Source organism: Callospermophilus lateralis, chromosome 6 (assembly GCF_048772815.1).
Source record: "Callospermophilus lateralis isolate mCalLat2 chromosome 6, mCalLat2.hap1, whole genome shotgun sequence".
In the NCBI taxonomy this organism is placed as follows: domain Eukaryota; kingdom Metazoa; phylum Chordata; class Mammalia; order Rodentia; family Sciuridae; genus Callospermophilus; species Callospermophilus lateralis.
The window spans coordinates 36,690,437-36,708,948 of record NC_135310.1 but is presented as its reverse complement, the minus strand read 5'-3'; the positions used below and the strand labels follow the sequence as shown (position 1 = coordinate 36,708,948).

The window sequence follows — 18,512 nt, the reverse complement described above, 5'->3', positions numbered from 1 at the left end:
ATAGGCATATGAAATGTCTAAGCATAATAGATGGTTTATAAATCTTAACAATTATTACTATCAATGTTATTCAGTGGCCATTTTTTCAAAGACATGATGTTTGGTGCAACTCATCTGTTTCTAATACAATATTTTCCTTCATTTAGGCTGAATTCCAGTTTTATATAATCATCACTAATTATAGATTCTTCAAGTCACAGAAAATCACTTTTATGACCAGTTTACATTTTTCTTTTCTTTAAGTTCTGCACATGCATTATTTATAGATTCATAAGCAGCCTAATTGTGACTATTTTTCTCATCTATAAAAAAGAATATTAATAGTACTTACCTCATATAACTATTGTGAAAATTAGATAATGATAGCAAACATGATACATTGCCTGTCATATAGTGAATATTGTATAGATAAAAGCTATAATCTCATTATTATTTATAGTACTTTAAAATTTTCAAAGTTTTCATTTGGTTTTTGAAAGGTTATACCATCTCTGAACCATCTCTAAACCATTGTTTTTCTTATAGACTCTGATTTAGTTTATGTATTATATATATATGTATATTTTACAACTTGGCCCACAGATTTATCAGTCTCAGCTAAAACCTACAGATTACCTTTTCCTCTTGTCAAACATAATAGATAAAATGCCTTCTTAATGAGTCTGGACCAATTTTTTATACATTTACTTATAAATAATATAAAATAACTGGATCCATTTTAATAAGCCCTAAATTTATGTTAATCTAAAATTTTATTCTTGAAGAGGTCAAGGGAAAGAGAGAAATATAAAATCCAGACACAGGGGAACTATCAATGCTATTCTTCTAGAAGGATTAATTTAAAATATGCACATTAACACATAAATTTTATCTTTTGTCAAAATGTATATTTACTCCATTATTCTTAGTTGAATAGAACATATAATTTATATATCTTTATCTAAAATTGGCAAAGGGGTTTAGCCTTTTCTAAAATGCTCAGTGTACTCATTTCAGCCTCAGCTTCTTTGGCATGAATGCAGTTTGTGAATTTTTGTGACAGTAAGCCAGTCATTATTATGCATGGGGGACTCTGGTAGAAATGCAATATTTTGTACTAATTGCTAACAGAAAGATCTGTAATATTGGCTGCATGATTTGCCCCTTACATGTGCCCAGCTATAACGATCTGAATTTAGTACTGCATTTGTTAATATTAGACACAAATTTATTCTGACACTTTTATAGGCAAAGCCTTGGAAACATTTAGTCATGTAAAATATAATCATAGTCTTGAAATATTTGCTTTTGCTCTCATGCATTTTAGGCAGGATCTCACTTTATAATCTTATCTGTATTGCTGAATTAGGAAAATTGTTTGGTGAGGTTATTTGGGGTCCTGATTATGAGACAGGTGTTAATTTACACTGCACCCTTATCAAAGAGCAATTGTTTACAGAATGTGAATATTCCTCATCTCTGTACACTCTTCAGATCTTCCCATCATAGTGAGTTAAATTCATTTTTAAATTGCATCCCATTTCCAGTGTCTATTTCCAGATACTTCAGACTTTTGAGGGCAAAGAAAAGTAGCTCATGGTATAAGTGAAATATTTTGTGTCAGAAAAAAACAGCAAACCATTACGCAAAGGGCACAATTCCTGGTGTGTTTACCTTATAACTGAGTGTGCTAGACTTGTACAGAAGCTTTGAAAAAATCTCCATGTTCATAAGTCTTTCTGACCCATTGAGACAGATGTTAGTATATTACTTGGAGCATACTATAAAACTTACCTTTCACTTATGGAAATGTGCTTGTAACTTTGTTCTCCCAAAAGCAAACACAAAAGACCATAAGACATGGGATAATAATAGACCTTTGTACACAGAAACATAAAATGGAATGTATGAGTCCTTGAAAGAGCAATTAAATACATTTTCATTTTAGCAACTGAAGATGAGGAACTAAAGCAGATGGGCAGGGGGTAGAATAAATGAGAGAAAAATCAGTATTCATCCTGCCTCTTGGCATTCTAGCTCAGCAATTTACTCTGTAGTAGATCACAGTAAATCAGATCTTGTTTTCCATTCCAGCTCCTGTTTTATTCTTATGTGAAATAAAAACTAAGCAAACTGTGGGTACTTTCCCTGGCAATTTCTAGAATCATACAATAAGGAGCCTCTAGCCATACTATTATCAACAAGCCAACTCAATTCCTTTTTGGAAATAGATGAGTAATACATTATAAATAAATTAGAGAAAGGACTACCACAGGATTCCTAAAGAACATTCTACCCTAAAAAGCATGGTGAGATATCATATTATCAAATACCTTTCGGGATCTTGAAGCTGAAAAGAGCAAATTACTTGCTTAAATACTGGGATTATCTTACAAAAATACAGCCTCACTAGAAATAAATAGAATTTGTTTGGGCTCCATGGAAAGGGTAACTTCATGTTTTTCATAATTCTTAATAATATTAAGAATTGTTACAAATGCTTGCTTTTAACTTGTGAATTGCAAAGTCAAAGTCTTTTATTTAAATCCATACTCTGAATTATAGCAGTAAAACTTAGGAATGTACATTAGTTATTGCTGCCTATCTGAAATGTACAATGCCAACGACGTACAGCATAGCCTCAAGATTCTAGAGGTTGGCACTTTGGGCTGGGGTCAGTAAGACAGGGCTTTTGTTGCCATGCCTGGACGTATCTAGAATGACCGCATCCACAGGGTGGGGACTCAGCTGGTGGCAAGTTGGGCATGCCCCTCTCTGTCTTATGTTATATCCTTGCTCTTGCCCACGGTTGTCCTCAAAGTAACCAGGTTCCAAGAGTATGAAAGCAAAAATCACTAACACCTTGAGACTGAGGCTTAGAAGGTAAATGTATTCCTCTGTCTATTCTGTGGATCAGAGTATGTGGCAAAACCAAAGAAAATTGGAGGGAAGAGAAGTAAACTTACCTTTTTACAGGAGCAGCAGCAAAGATATAATCATTTATAACCTACTACAGAAATCAGAATCACTTTGATCTGGTCAGTAACCTAGATGTGGTCTTTCTTCTCTTCTGTAGCTCCAAGTAAGTGTCTCTTCCCTGGGTCATCACTGCATGATGAAGCCCCAGTACAGCCATCACAACAGTCATCCTTGATTTCAGATGGTCCCTGTCCTCAAATCACAACATAGTTTTTTTTTTTCCTATGATTATTGTTTTTATCCTATTCCTCTGTTCTTTGCAATCTGTGTAGTTCACCATTTCCTATTAAACATGTCACTCACATTCAGAAGTCTTCTATGTGACCAGTATCCTTCCCCTCTCTCACTTGAACATTCTGCTCCCCGTCTCACCTTCTCAGGAACTTGTTTACATGCCATCCTTAGCCATTCTTAGATCAAAATATTTTCTTGCTCTTCATTCACAAAGATATTATTAATATACAAGTATTTATAGAATTTACTTTGTTGAAGACACTTTCTAGGCACAGTGAACAAGGTGTTTAAGGTCCATTCTTAAGTGAGAGAGAAACTATATGTATATGTGTGTGTGTATATATACACACATACACACACACACACACACATACATACACACACACACACAAACAACATACTAAGACAGCCAGTGCAAGCAGAAGGTCTAAGATAATAAAACGGGGAATTCAGGGGTGACAGGTGAGCAATTGAAGTAAAGGTAACTTTAAAGTCATCAGGACCTTCTCCTCTGTGTGAGTAACACCTGAATATTTGACCTGCACACCCAAAAGCCAAGTGGATGAAGATGAAGTACCCTAGGAAAAGGATGACACAAGTAAAATGACCTCGACCATATCCTTACCCACTTTAGCACTGAGCATTTCTACCATTTACCATCTGGCAGGCAGGGGAAGAACCCAGGATCTATGTTTTTATAAATCCCCATGTGATTCTAATGTGCAGGCAAAGCTGAGAACCACTGATTTCCAGCAGAGCTTTTAAGACTTTCCTATCACAGGAAATCTTTCTCAAATGCAGCCTGTGGTTTGCAAGATCTGGGGTAGAGCCCAAGACTGTGCATTTCTAATGAGCTCCCAGGCAGTGCCAAAACTGCTAGTCTGTTAGCTCCTCACAGCATGGTGCACAGACCAGCTGTATAGATGTCCAGAAACTTGTTAGGATACACATGCTCAGCCTAAGAATCAGATACCAGGGAATACTGTCACCTCCTGAATCAGAAACCTGGGGCATAACTATGTCCCCTGGAATTTCAGAAAATCCTTTAAGTAACTAAGGTCTACTGAAGTTGGAGAACCAGAACATGGATCTAGGTGTTTAAGCATGGTCAATTTGGCACTTAATTATGTCCTGTGTTGTGTTTCTATAATCATTTCTTGTAGGTAACTCTGTTGAAGCTTACACTGACCAAGAGGGTGAAACCATAATGTTCTCTTCCTTTTATTTAGTTTCCACAATGCACAAATTCCTTCGTTCTGGTTTGGGGGATGAGACAGACATAGGTACTGGGAATGAAATTGACCAAATTATGTTGTTATACTGTGTACATGTACACAAATATGTAGCAATGAGTCCCACTATTATGTATACTTATAGTTCACCTAAAAAAAAAAAAAAAAAATTAGGAGAGACACAGCTCCATTTCCAGCCTTCTGTTGCTGCCTCCAAAGCTCTTGTTCACTCAGCTTCTCAAGTATTGGAGCTTGCAGAGCCCCTGCAGATGACACTCCATGGTTGCAGGTGTCACCTGCAAGGAGCTGATTTATCAAACACCCTGCTGGGGCAGTTTAGTCCCTGTGAAGAAACATTGTAACTCACCTCTAACTACTGTCCTATCAAAAAATCACCCTCTATACTACTTCTCTTTGTTTACAAGCTTCTGTTAATGGTTTTCTCTCCATTAAGCTGCTCAGGGGAGTGCTATTTAGAGAACTAATTGAATTCTTGCCAGTTTGGGGCATGATCCAGTGCTGCTCCAGATCTCAGTATTTTTCGTGATAGGTATTTTCCTTTCCTCTAATGTGTGTAGTCTTGGTATCTCTATCTGCAGAATAGATGTTAGAGATTGTAACTGTATACATGAATTTATCTATTTTATCAGTATGGTAGTACCTGCTCCTTTTTTATGAAGAGACAACTCATTACACTGCAAAGTAAAACTAGAAAGGGAAATACATATAACTTAAAGTGCTCCCCAAATATTAATACATGTTAATTTTAGAAATTGTACTATTTGTGAGATTAATTCGATCATGAAGAGACAAAAATCCAATTTTCTCTCTACCAACTCTACAACCAAATTTGAGGAGTTCCTCTTCCTGATCACTGAAAAGATTGTAAGTACAATATTAGTACTCTTGGCTACTTAAGCGATAAAACTTTCCTGATCCATAGCCATTATTTATCTACAAGACTAGATAAGGTTAATTCATCATCAAGGTGGGGATTTGTGGGCTGTACCTAACCATGGGTGAAAAGGTATTGAGGTTCACTACAGAGGAAGAGTTGGCAAACAAATAAGTAAATAAATAAATATCAAGACATGGTAAAAACAATAATTATAAAAAGAAAATTTGTTTTGGCTTGAAAAATAATACTGTTTAGTATGTAATCAGTGATAATTTTCATAATTTTAGACATGTCATACATGAAGTACGCACAGGACAACCTGCTTTAATGTAGCACTGTACATTTGTATACATAGAACAATTTGAATACACTGCAGTATGTTTTATTTCTAAGCTACAGATTGCTCCTGTGGGGACTTTGGAGTGTTTTATATTCTGTGTCTCACCTCTCCTTTACTGCTATTGCAATATGCTTCCTTTCCCTAAAACTATTTGGTCCTCTTTTTGGAACCTCTGTGTAGTTCATCTTCTTCTATTTCCAGTTCTGGGCGGCAGGCATATCAACTCTGTTGTCATTATTCTCATCTTTTCTCAACTGCCATCCATTCAATAGCATTAATTATCTGAGATGAGTACCACTATGTTTCACGGAATTATTCTTGGACCATAAACTATTTCATTGCTGAAATCTTTGAACATCTGGATGGAATGTTTAGCAGAAGTAAATATTCTCTATTGTTTCCCTTCCAGTTTGTGGAGATGAATGCACAGGCCTGCTTCTCAATGACCTGGCTCGCCTGGAGCAAATGGCCATGAGCATCAACCTCACGGGCCCACTGCCTGCTCCGTATAAAATTCTCTATGGTATTGAAAATACAACTCAGGAATTAAAGGTAGGTTGGTACAGCAGCAGCAAGAACCAGGGCCAAGGTGACAGAAGCATCCCAAGTGACATTGGCCATAATTGGTAAATGCTCTTTCCACTGCCCCCAAATCAAGGGGAGCAGCTGTTAGGGAAGTTCAGATTTTCTAAAGCCATCTTTTTCAAACTGGAAAACTGTAATATGCAGAGTGCCATTAAAGGAAAAAGAGTCTCATATATACACCCCCCCCACTGTTTTTCCTAAATCAGTTTTATTATGTGACTTAAATATGTGTGAACATAAAATCAGGTATGTACTCCTTATACTTATAGCTCCATAAAATCAAAACAAATTAATTCTTACAGAAGTCTACAGAACCAATAAAATTCAAATTAAAAACATTAATCTAAAGTAATATGATTTTGGCTAAAAGTAAATTGCTACTTGCAACAAGAATATGATTCTGACTACCTCCACATGGGTTCTTTCACCAGCAGGCAATATGTGATAGCTTGGTTGTCTTAGTATTCCACAGTTGAACTAGTGAGCCCCTTGCAAGGGATCCTGAATGACTTTTGGCATCATTTGACAAGTACCTGTGACTCATAGGCTCAGATTTTCATATGATCAAACATGTAAGCAGATGTAGTCTCTGATATCAGGAGTTAATGTGTATCTTGAGTACCAAACTTGGGGTCCAGAAGAGCTTACATTAAAACCCAAGAATAAATCTTTGTTCTAAAGAACTAGTAGACCTTTGAAAGTACCTCTACAAGTTCCAGTTTGAAAAACACTGTTCTGAAACATTGTTAAAGCTTTTGGTCATTGAAGGGATAAGAAGAAATGTTAAGGAAATCAGATTCATTTTAAAAAGATGAAAAGTACATAATTATATGTTATCAGTCAGTTATCAAGTATTTATAAGAAATTATAGAATGCCCAGGGTTGTACTTTGTTCCCTGGGGTATCTTTTGACTTTTATAATATTGTCACTAAACCTCAGGAATCTTAGATTCTACGTAGCTTTAAAAAAAATCATTAAGCAGTAATTCAATAGCAAAAATCATACTATGTGCTTTATCAAGATTTGAGGTACAATAGAGTACAAAGATTGAAGAAATCAGTAAGATTCTGGATAACTAGAGAATGCACTCTTAAAGAGAGTTAATTTTGTTGAAAATCAAAGGGTGAATACCATTTTATTTATTTAGTTAGGTTTTTTTTTTTTTTTTTTTTTTTTTGAGGGTACTGGGGATTGAACTCAGGGGTACTTGGCCACTGAGCCATATCCGCAGCCATATTTTGTATTTTATTTAGAGACAGGGTCTCACTGAGTTGCTTAGGGCCTCGCTTTTGCTGAGGCTGGGACTGAACTCTTGATTCTCCTGCCTCAGCCTCCTAAACTGCTGGGATTATAGGTGTGAGCCACTGTGACTGGCTTAGATACCATTTTAATTGGCAGAGAAGTATTGGTGAGGATGAGGAAGAAATCCAAAATTGATTCACTTACCCCATATACTTATCTGGGGAATATATTTTTAATCCTGATTATAGCCACCTTATTATGCCTATTTTACTGAAAAATCACTGATAATGATAGCAAGAATAACCAAAATTTATTGGAAAACTAAGCAATTAACTTATGTGAATAACCATACATAACTCATATAGAAACTCCAAGAAGTAAGAAAGGAGTTTTCATGGATTGAATATTTGTGCTCCCCACAAGTTCATATGTTGAAGGCTTGTCTTAGACTGTTTTAGGCTGCTATAACAAAATGCTATAAACTGTGGAGATTGTAAACCACAGGGACTTATTCACTGTTCTGGAGATTGTGAGGTCCATGATAAAGGTAGATTGTATATCTGATGAGGGCCCCTTCCTCATAGATGTGTGTCCTCATATGGTGGGAGAGAATAGCTAGTTTTGTTAGATCTCTTTCACAAGGACACTAATCCCAATTTTGAGGTCTGTACCCTTATGACCTTATCACTTCCCAAAGGCCCTAGTTCCAAATACCATCACCTCAGAGGCTAAAATTTTGGAGAGAGACAAGCATTCTCTAACAATAATAAGCCCCAACCCAGAAATGTCATGGTATTTGGAGATAGGGCCTTAGGGAGGTAAACAGATTAGTTCATGAAGGTAAAGACCTCATAATGGATTAGTAGCCTCATATGAAGAAGAAGTACATTCTTTCTCCCCCCACCCACCTGTCTGTAGTATTTCTTTTTTATAGCAGTATCATCTAAGATGGAAGTACTATATTATCTTTGTTTTTCAAGTAGGGAAACTGAGGCACCAAGAAGTATTTGCATAAGGCACAAAGTTTTATAGCTATTGAGTGTAGAGCTAGAATTTAAAAAGAGGGAGTATAACTTTAAGACCTATAAGAATGACTGTCTTGGGCTAGGGATATAGCTCAGTTGGTAGAGTGCTTGCCTTGCATGCACAAGGCCCTGGATTTGATCCCCAGGACCAAAAAACAAACAAACAACAACAACAACAAAAAAAAAAACCAAGAATGTCTATAAAACTCAGAGAGAGAAAGTAGAAAGTAACTTGCCAGGGAGGACCCAGTGAACCAGTGGTGAGATCTCCCTAATGCACAGCCCCTGCTTGCTCTTGCCATGGAGTCATGCCATGTGAGCAGAGGGAGAGGTATGAATGAGGCATATCTAGCAGACATTAAAAGTCAGGTCTGCTAGTGACAGATAAAGCTGAGGACTGGAGTAGGGCAAGGTGATATGAAGGACAACCTTGAAAGCAGGCAGAGGATTCTGAGTTTAACTTCATTGTCCTAATATTCAGGGATATAAAGAGTTTCCACAAAGAGAATGCCGACCAGTTATTTTCCATGCGCATGAAGGGAATACAAAGAAAAGAAATTAAATTAGAAAAGCAAACATTTCAGTTGGATGTAAGTATTTTTAAAAAATTGTACTTAAGTAATGAACAATGAAGTGCTGAAGGGCACTGGGGAAAAGGTCCCAACTGTCACCAAGCTGAGGACTTCAGTTACCTACCCTCTTACATCTGGGTGTTAATCCGAATGAGCTTGGCTTTCTTTAAATCCCAAACTCTCCTGATTCTGTGTATTCTTATTACATAATTCATTAAGTAGTTGGATCCTTAAGATCCCATTTTGATGTTTTAAACCCTTAAGCAAATTATTTAATCTCTTTCTTCAGTTCTTCACTGTGGTAGTGGTCCCTAGGTCCAATCTAAAGACCACCAAGAGAACACAAATGGTAGAATAAAGCTGGGTTTATTAGCTCACTCCAGCTAGGACATGGAACACCAGGGAGAACAGTGGGCTGTCTCCATAAGAGGGTGTTAGGAAGAAGGTATATAGTACATTGGGCTAGAGCTGGGTGGTATGAGGGCAGTTTCCAGGAAGCAGGGGTTAGTACTCAATTGGGTGCTGTTAGCAAGAGGGAATAATTATATAATTCAATAGTCTAATGACTATCTAGGAAGCACAGAGGGAAACAAACTATGAGTGAAGAAACTGGTCCTTCATATTAGCCAGGAAATAGGATTTTATGGTATTATCTAAGCCCAGGGAAATGGTATTGTCTGTGCTTAGATAAGATTATAGAATGGTCTCATTTTTCCTTTTTACTCACCACTATCACAGAGTGACCCTATCTAATCTTGTGAAATTGTATATTCAACAGGAGAAGAAAGTAGCCTGTGAATGCCAGGCCAGCTCTTACCTATTCTAAGTCCAGGCCAGTTAGTGCCAGGATATCTATGCCAAGTGCTACTGTTAGCTCCTTTGTGCCTGTAAACTGTGTCTCTGCTAATTGGAACCAGGAGCGTTGTGAAGGTTCATCTTAATTCTACTTGCTATTAGCTGTGTGATCTTGCACAGATTTTTAACTCTCTGTAAGCCACATCCACAAAATGGAATAACATTGACTAGATAGGACTCTTGTAAGAAGTGAAATAGCAACTACGCAAAAAAAAAAAAAAAAAAAAAAAAAAAGTTTGCACTGTAAATTCTCAATAAATTACTACTTTTTTTTCTTTCTGCTATTTGCCTGAGTATTTGACATAATGCTCAGTGTGTAGGGTTGTTATTTTTTATTCAAAGTGATAAACCAGGTTTTTTTTGTATATGTAGGAAAACTGTGTGCCATTCAACCCAATGATTACTGCAAAACCACTTACTGAAGTATGTATGGGATGAAATGTTTTTCAGCACCTGCTCTCACCCCAGCGGGCCCCTGAGAGGCTTATTCAGTTGGCAGAAGGCAATCTGAATACACTTGTGATGGAAATGAATGAGCTTCTGACCAGGGTAAGTTGGCAAAGTCTTCCTAAGTAGATAGATATAAGAAATTAATTTCCATAGGAACTAAAAGAGTCCCTAATCTTTTTCTTCCCAGTTCAATGCACACCAGGACTTGCTTCTTCTGCTTCAAATCAAATCTTAAAAACCAGTAGCAGACATCCCCCTTCCCAACAACAAAAAGAAATGATTGTGATACTTAGGAAATATCAAGGAAAAGACCCCAAATATGAGAATTACAATGTATTTTGAAAACTGTATTCAGTAACATTTATGCTAAAGTTTTTATCAATTTTAAATTTCAAAAGCATTGTCCTTGATTTGTGGAAGGAAAAACAAATGAAAATACTTGTAGTCTCTTTGATCTCCTCCTAGGATTTTTCATTTGTATAAAAACAGTCTCCATCAGATCAGTATTCTTACTCAAAAAAAGAGTAATATTCTTTATTGTGAAAATCCCAAACATTCAAGACACCCTTGAGAGTCAGCATACAAAGTCCATGTCGCATTTATCAGACTTTTTCAGGAATTGGTAGTTTTAAATTTTCAAAATGCAAGAGTGCTAAGGTTCTTTTTTGTTGAGGAAAATAACATAAAGCCCGCCATCTTGTGGTCAGAAAAATGCATGAACAAGAATCCAGCCTGCTCTGTAGGAATTGAGTTGATTATCCAAATTTAAGCTTTAAAATACAAAGGATACTAGAGTTAGAAGGTTTTAGAGACTATCTACTTCATTTTGCATTTTAAAGAAGAGCTGCCTCAGGCCATGATAGTGAAATGAATCAACAATGGCTATCAATTCACTACTCAAGGACCTAACCAGGAACATGGGGCAGATTCCCATTCGCTCAGTACTTTTTTCACATAAACTGCAGCTGGATTAGGAAAATTTCCACAGGGAAATCAAATGGCTTCTGAGCACATAGTGCTAAACAATGGCCCTGAGGTTACAAGTAGCATACTAAACACTTTCTCTAAATCTCAAACCAGCAATATAGAATGTACATAGTTTCTTGCCAAATGTACATAGACATTAAATTAATTAATGAGTATATGAATCTCATATTAATTTTATATTTAATAATTTATCTGTTATACGACTATTACTAAATAATATATTTTAAATGAATCATAGCAGAGTAAATTCAATTCAATTCAATTTATATGTTTACTACATACAAAGCCCCAAGGGTTGTCAAATGAAAAATATTAGTGAGGCTCAATCTATCTTCAAGGACCTCTTAGTCGTGTGTGTGTGTGTGTGTGTGTGTGTGTGTGTGTGTGTGTTTATTTATGTGTTTATGTGCAAGCCTGTACGTGTGTGTGACATTTAGGTGAATGGAGATAGTATTTGTCAACTATACACAGATATATATATCCATATATCCATATATATATATATATATATATATATATATATATATATATATATCCATATATCGGTGTATAGTTGACTAATATTATATGGCCCTCCTATACCCACAGCCACCCTTACTATTCACTTCCCCCATCAGAATGGTGCTTTTGTTAGGATCAATGCACCTTTAGTGCTATATTTTTATCAACCAACATCCAAAGTTTATCTTAGTGATTATTCTTGGAATTATATATTCCATACAAACACATCTTGATATGTACTCATCATTACAGTATGCTACCAAAGAGTACCACTGCCCTATAAATCATTTGTGCTCCACCTCCACATTATCCTCCCTCCCTAACCCATAGCAACTGCTTATCTTTTCACTGTGTCTATAGTCTTTGTCCAAATGTCCTGTAATAGGAATCACATAGGATACAGCTTTTATAGATTGGCTTCTTTCTCTTAGTAATATGCACCTAAAGTTTATATCTTTTCATGACTTAATAGCTTGTTTCTTTTTACTGCTGAAGAATATTACATTGTCTGGATGTATCAGTTTATCCAGGCACTTACTGTAGGACACTAGTTGCTTCCAAGCTTGGCAATATGAATAAAGTGCCTGTGAATATCTGTATTCAAATTTTTGTGTGAAAATATTTTTTAGTCATTTGGGTAAAAAAAACAAGCTAGTTTGATTGCTGAATTTTTTTGTTAAGACTGTGTTTAGTGCTATAAGAAATTAAGAAAATGTCTTCCCATTCGGCTGTGCCATTTTATATTCTAACCAACAATGAATGAGAGTTCTGTGGCTCCACATCCTCACCAGAATTTGGTGATATCAGTGATCTGGATTTGAGTCATTCTAAAAGGTGTTTATGGTATCTCATTTTTGTTTCACTTGTAATCCTCTAATGATGTATGACATTGTACATATTCATCTACTTATTTGCCATCTATGTATCTTCTCTGAGAAGGAATCTTACTCCTATTTTTAATTGTGTTGTTTTCTTACAGTCAAATTTCAAGTGGTTTTTTTTTTTTTGTATTTTATATAACAGTTGTTTATCACATATGTTGTTTGCAAGTATCTTTTCCAACTTTAGGTTGCCTTCTCATTCTTGTAAGAATATATTTCACAGAGCAGAACTTTTCAATTTTCATCATGTCCAGCTTGTCAATTATTTCTTTCATGATTGTACCTTTGGCATTGCCAATATACAGGAATAACTTTCTTTTTTATGTCAGAGGTATAGTCCAAAACTAGGATTGTAAAGATCTCTCTGCAGATGATTCTGATGTCAGCCATAACTAGTATTATCCTAGTCATTAACCTAGTGGCTAAGACTCCCCTTCTCTTGAAAGTGCTTTTGATTGGTTCTACCAATTTTATGATGCTCTTTCCCATACCCCACCCCTGATTTGGCTAGCCATGTATCTTTGTAGTATGCTGACTTCAATTCTTTTAGATAAATACTAACAAGTAGTGTAACTGGATCATATAGTGATTCTATTCATAGTCTTTTCCAGAACCTCCATCCTGATTTCCATGCTAACTCTACTAATGTAAAATCCCACCAACAGTTTATGGTTTCCTTCCCCCTCATCCTCAACAGCATTTATTATTATTTTCACTCTTAATGATTGCCATTCTAACTGGAATAAGATAAAATATCATACTTTTGATTTGCATTTCCCTGATGGCAAAAGATGGTAAGCTTTTATATATATATATAATTGCTGCCTATTTGTTTAGTTCATTTGTCTATTTATTGATTTTATTGATTGTGGTTATTTGGGTTTTCTTTTCTTTTTTCTTTATTTTTTTATGTTAAGAATTTCAAGTTCTTTGTGTGTTCTGGATATTAATTCTCTGTCAGAAGAGTGGCTGGCAAAGATTTTCTAAAATTCTCTCTTTATGCTGTTGTTTCATTGCTATATAGAAGATTTTTAGTTTGATGCTCTCTCAATTATTCATGGTTGGTATTATTTCCTGAGCTATAGGAGTCCTATAGAAGAAGTTGCTCCCTATGCTAACATGCTAAAATGTTTCCCCTACATTTTCTTGTAGGAGTTACAAAGTTTCTGGTCTTATTCTTAGGTTGCTAATCCCTTTTGAATCGACTTTAGTGCAGAATGAGACATGTGGGTCTAGATTCAATCTTTTACATATGAATATTCAGTTTTCACAGTACTATTTGTTTAAAGGTCTTTTCTCTAGTGAATACGTTTGGTAACTCTGTTAAGAATCAGATGGCTATCTGTGTGAGTTTGCCTCTGTTTTCTGTTCTGTTCCATTGGTCCATGTGTCTATTTTTGTACCAGTACTATGCTGCTTTGATTACAGTAGTTCTGTATTATAGTTTTAAGTCAGGTGTGGTTATGCCTACAACTTTACTCTATTTGCGCAAAATAGTTTTTTCTATTCTGAATCTTTTATTTTCCCATGTGAAATTTCAAATTGTTTTTCTAGTTCTGGGAAAAACAGACATTTTGATGTCTCCATCAAAACATTACATTGAACCTGTATCACATTTGGAAGTATGACTATTTTAACAAACTTAATTTTGCCTCTCCAAAAACATGAGGGCTCCTTCCATCTTCTGGTGTATTCTTTAATTTCTTTTCAGTGTTCTTTAATTTTTATTGGATAGGTTTTTCATTTTTTTATTTAGATTTATTACTAAGTATTTTATTTATGTATTTTGAAGTTATGCTGAATAAAATTGTTTTCTCTCTTTTCAGTAGATTCATTGTTTAATAAATGAGTTAAATTAATGTATAGAAAAGCTATTGATTTTAGTATGTTGATTTTATATCCTGCTCTTTGCTGAATTTGTTTATCAGCTCCAGAAGTGCTGGTGGACTTTTAAGGATCTTCTAAGTATAGGATCACATCATTTGCAAACAGTGATAATTTGACAACTTCCTTTCCTATTTGTATCCCCCTTTTTTTCTTATCTTGCTGAATTGGGCTAAAATTTCAAGTTCTATATTGAATAGGAGTGGTGAGAGAAAACATCCTTGCCTTTTTCTTGATTTAGAGAAAATGCTTTCAGTTTTCTCCCTTCAGGACGATGCTAGCTTTGGATTTGTTATATATGTCCTTTGTGAGGTTCAGCTGTTTTCTTCTATCCCTAGTTTTTTCCAGAGTTTAAATCATGAAGAGGTGCTGAATTTTTTCCAAGGCTTTCATAATTTTGAATTTTTTTCTTGATTCCATAAATATGATATATTACATTTAATGAACCATTGTTGCATCATTGGATGAAACCAAATTAATCATGGGTATAATCTTTTAATGTGTTGTTAAATTCAATTTGCTACCATTTTATCAAGAATTTTGTATCTATGTTTATTAAGAATATCGGTGTGTATTTTTCTTTTCTTTCTTTTTCTTTTTCCTTCTTTTTTCTTTTTCTTTTTGATACATCCTTATCTGATTTTGGTATTAGGGTGATAATGACTTCATGGAAAGAATTTAGAAATGTTCCCTTTCTATTTCATGAAATTAGTTAAGGAGCATGGCATTCCTTTTGCTTTAAAGTCTGATAGAATTCAGCAGTGAATCCATCTGGTACTTGGCTTTTCTTTGTAGAAGGCTTTTTATTACTGTTTTTTTCTCATTTCTTATTACTGGTCTGTTTCAGTTTTCTGTATCCTCTTGGGTCAGTTTTGGTGGGATGTGTATGTCTAGAAATTTATCCATTTCTTCTAGATTTTCAAATTAATTGGAATATAAGTTTTCAAAATAACCCCTAATGATCATCTGATTTTCAGTGATGTCTATAGTGATATCATCCCTTTTTTCATTTCTATTTTTGTTAATTTTGGTTTTATTTCTCTCTTTTGCTAAGTTTGTCTAAGGTCTGGCAATCTTGTTTATACTTTTAAGGAACCATATCTTTATTTTATTGATATTTGCATTGTTCTTTTAGTCTGTATCATTATTTCAGTTCTGATCTTATTTTTTCTTTTCTTCTACCAGTTTTTAGGCAGTTCATTATTATTTTTCTAAGATATTAATGTATTATATATCATTAGGTTATTTATTTAGGATCTTTCTTGATATTTTTAATGTCAATGTTTATAAACTTTCCTCTTAGCACTGCCTTTACTGCATCCCAGAGATTCTTGTATATTGTCTCCTGTTCTCATTTGATTCAAAGAATTTTTAAAATTCCTCCCCTGATTCTTTTTATGATTCATTTAATCACTCAAAAGTTCATTGCTCAATCTCCATGTATTTATATTTTCTGTAGTTCTAGTTGCTGTTGTTGATTTATAATTTGATTCTATTATAATCTGATAAGATGCAAGAAATTATTTCAGCTTCTTTGGTATTTTTGAGGACTTACCTTCTGGCTTAAAATGTGATTTTTTTTCTGGAGAAAGTTTCATGAACACCTGAGAAGAAAATATATTTAGCTGTTTTTGGTTGAAATACTCTGTGGTGTCTGTTAAGTCTGTTTGATCTACAGTATATTTCTGTGGTAACTTTTTTGATTTGATGTCTGAATAACCTATTTATTAGTGATAGAGGGGTTTTTAAACCACCCAGTATAATTGTATTAGGTTCCATCTGAGCCTTTATGTTATCTGTTAGCAACCCGGTGATAGCAAACCAGTCAACCCTCTCTTGACCCCCATCATTCATTATCTACACTGAAGACCAAGCCTTCTATTCCCTGCCTCATTTTGTTGAGGAATGTGACGTTTCCTTTCCCCTCAGGCCAGGTAGGGCTTCAGGCAGATTGCTTTTTGGCAGAGAATCCATGTAGGGAGTTAGTGCAGTGGGTTCATTTAATAGAAATATCCTCTTAAATGTATGTTCCCACCATTCTCATTTATTTGTCCCTTTCAATGTTGAGCAGTGTTTGTTTTATATAATCAGGTACACCAATGTTGAGGCATAACTATTAAAAGTTATTACATCTTCTTGTTGCATTATTGTCTTTGCTAATACATAGTGAACTTCTTTGTGTCTTCTGACTAATTTTGTCTTAAAATCTACTTTCTCCAATATAAAAGCAGCTACTCCTGCTTACTTTCAGTTTCCATTGGTATGAAATATCATTTTCTATTCTTTCACTTTCAGCCTGTGGATATATTTTCCTAAAAAGTGTGCTTCATTCAGGTAGTATATAATTGGGTTTTATTTTTAAATCTAAAATGCCTAACTATGTCTTTTAATTGAAGAATTGAAACCATTTACATTTCAGTGTTATTATAGAGTTATGTATTAACACTTGTCCTTTTGTTTTATTTCTAATGTTTTATTTGATCCTAATTCTCATTTGCTCATCTGTTCTTCTAATGAGATTTATTTTTCCTGTGCTTTTCTTTGATATATCTACTCTGTGTAAGGTCCCTGTAAGTGTCTTCTTCAATGCTGGCTTAGTAGGCATGAACCTTTAATTTGTGCTGTTCTTGGAAGGATTTTCCATGATTCTGAAGGAAACTGATGGATATAGCAATTTAGGTTGGTAGTTATTTTCTTTCAGTGCTTGAAATATGTCATTCCAAGCCCTCCTGGACTTTATGGTTTCTGCTGAAAAATCTGCTCTTATTCTGATTTTTTTTTCCTTTATAGGTGACCTGGCATTTCTCTTTGGCAGCTTTTAAAATTATTTCTTTGTTCTAAAGTTTGGGCATTTTATTTATAATGTGTTATGGAGAGATTCTTTTCTGGTCTTATTTATTTGGAGGTTCTAAATGCACCCAGTAACTGAATGTCCATCTCATTTTCAAGGTTTGGAAATTTTTCTATTATTTCAATGAATAGATTACCAATGCCATTAGCCTGTATCTCTGCTCCTTGTTCAATACTGCTGAGTCTTAAGTTAGTTTTCTTAATGTTGTTCCACAACTCATGAATATTCTGGTTATACTTTATTGTTATTTTTTATCATTAATGTTATCTAAAATGTTCTGTTGTATATACCTTATCTTCAAGCTCAGAAATTGAAATTCTATTTTCAACTTGATCTTACCATTGTGCTGGGAGCCACAGCCAATTAATATGATGCATGGCATTTTTGATTGAAAGGTGATGCCAGCTAGCCATTGAGATGATATGATTATGTTAAAAATTACATTCATATGGATACCGGACTCCTGCTGTTTACCTTGGCCTGCTGCGGGACTCCTGGAGAGTTCCCATTGGTTGGGAAAGTGCAGTAGGAGGGAATTCCGGGGGAGGAGCTTGCGCTGGGGTTCCGGGAAGAAACCGGCAGAACGCCGAGTGGGTGGATCGGGAATCTTCCCGGGCACGAAAGTGGTATTGGCGGTTTTTTCAAATAAAGTTTGTTCCTGTTTGAGTGGCTCGTGATCTTGTGCCCAGCCAGACTGCGGCAACTGGTGGCCCTGTACGGGGAGCGCCTGAAACTTGGAGGTGAGTAAAACTGCTTGCCCCTGAGGGAAGGCGACAGAATGGGTGACCATTTCAAAAAACAATGTGTTCTTCTTTTGATTTATTTTGTTTTTGTTTCAAGCTGCCTATCCCTAGAATTTTCTCAGGCAAACTGGGAAAAATGGTTGGCTCAAGGCTTGAAGTTGTTTGGCCCTGAGAAAGAGAAAATTGATACAACTATTCTTTGCTCCGTTTTTGTTTCATTCTGTTTTGGTTTTGTTTTATGCTACCTTATTGGGTTGCATTACCTTTATAGTA

General features: G+C 35.2%; 1 protein-coding gene across 1 annotated transcript in view; it reads left to right on the top strand.

Annotated features, from left to right (window-relative positions):
- Lama2 (laminin subunit alpha 2) overlaps positions 1-18,512 on the top strand; it is a 566,319-nt gene that overhangs the window by 417,421 nt on the left and 130,386 nt on the right. Inside the window, exons 33-34 of the mRNA XM_076858266.2 lie at positions 6,072-6,214; positions 10,393-10,491. Coding sequence (XP_076714381.2) covers positions 6,072-6,214; positions 10,393-10,491 — 242 coding nt within the window. The remainder of the gene's footprint in view (positions 1-6,071; positions 6,215-10,392; positions 10,492-18,512) is intronic.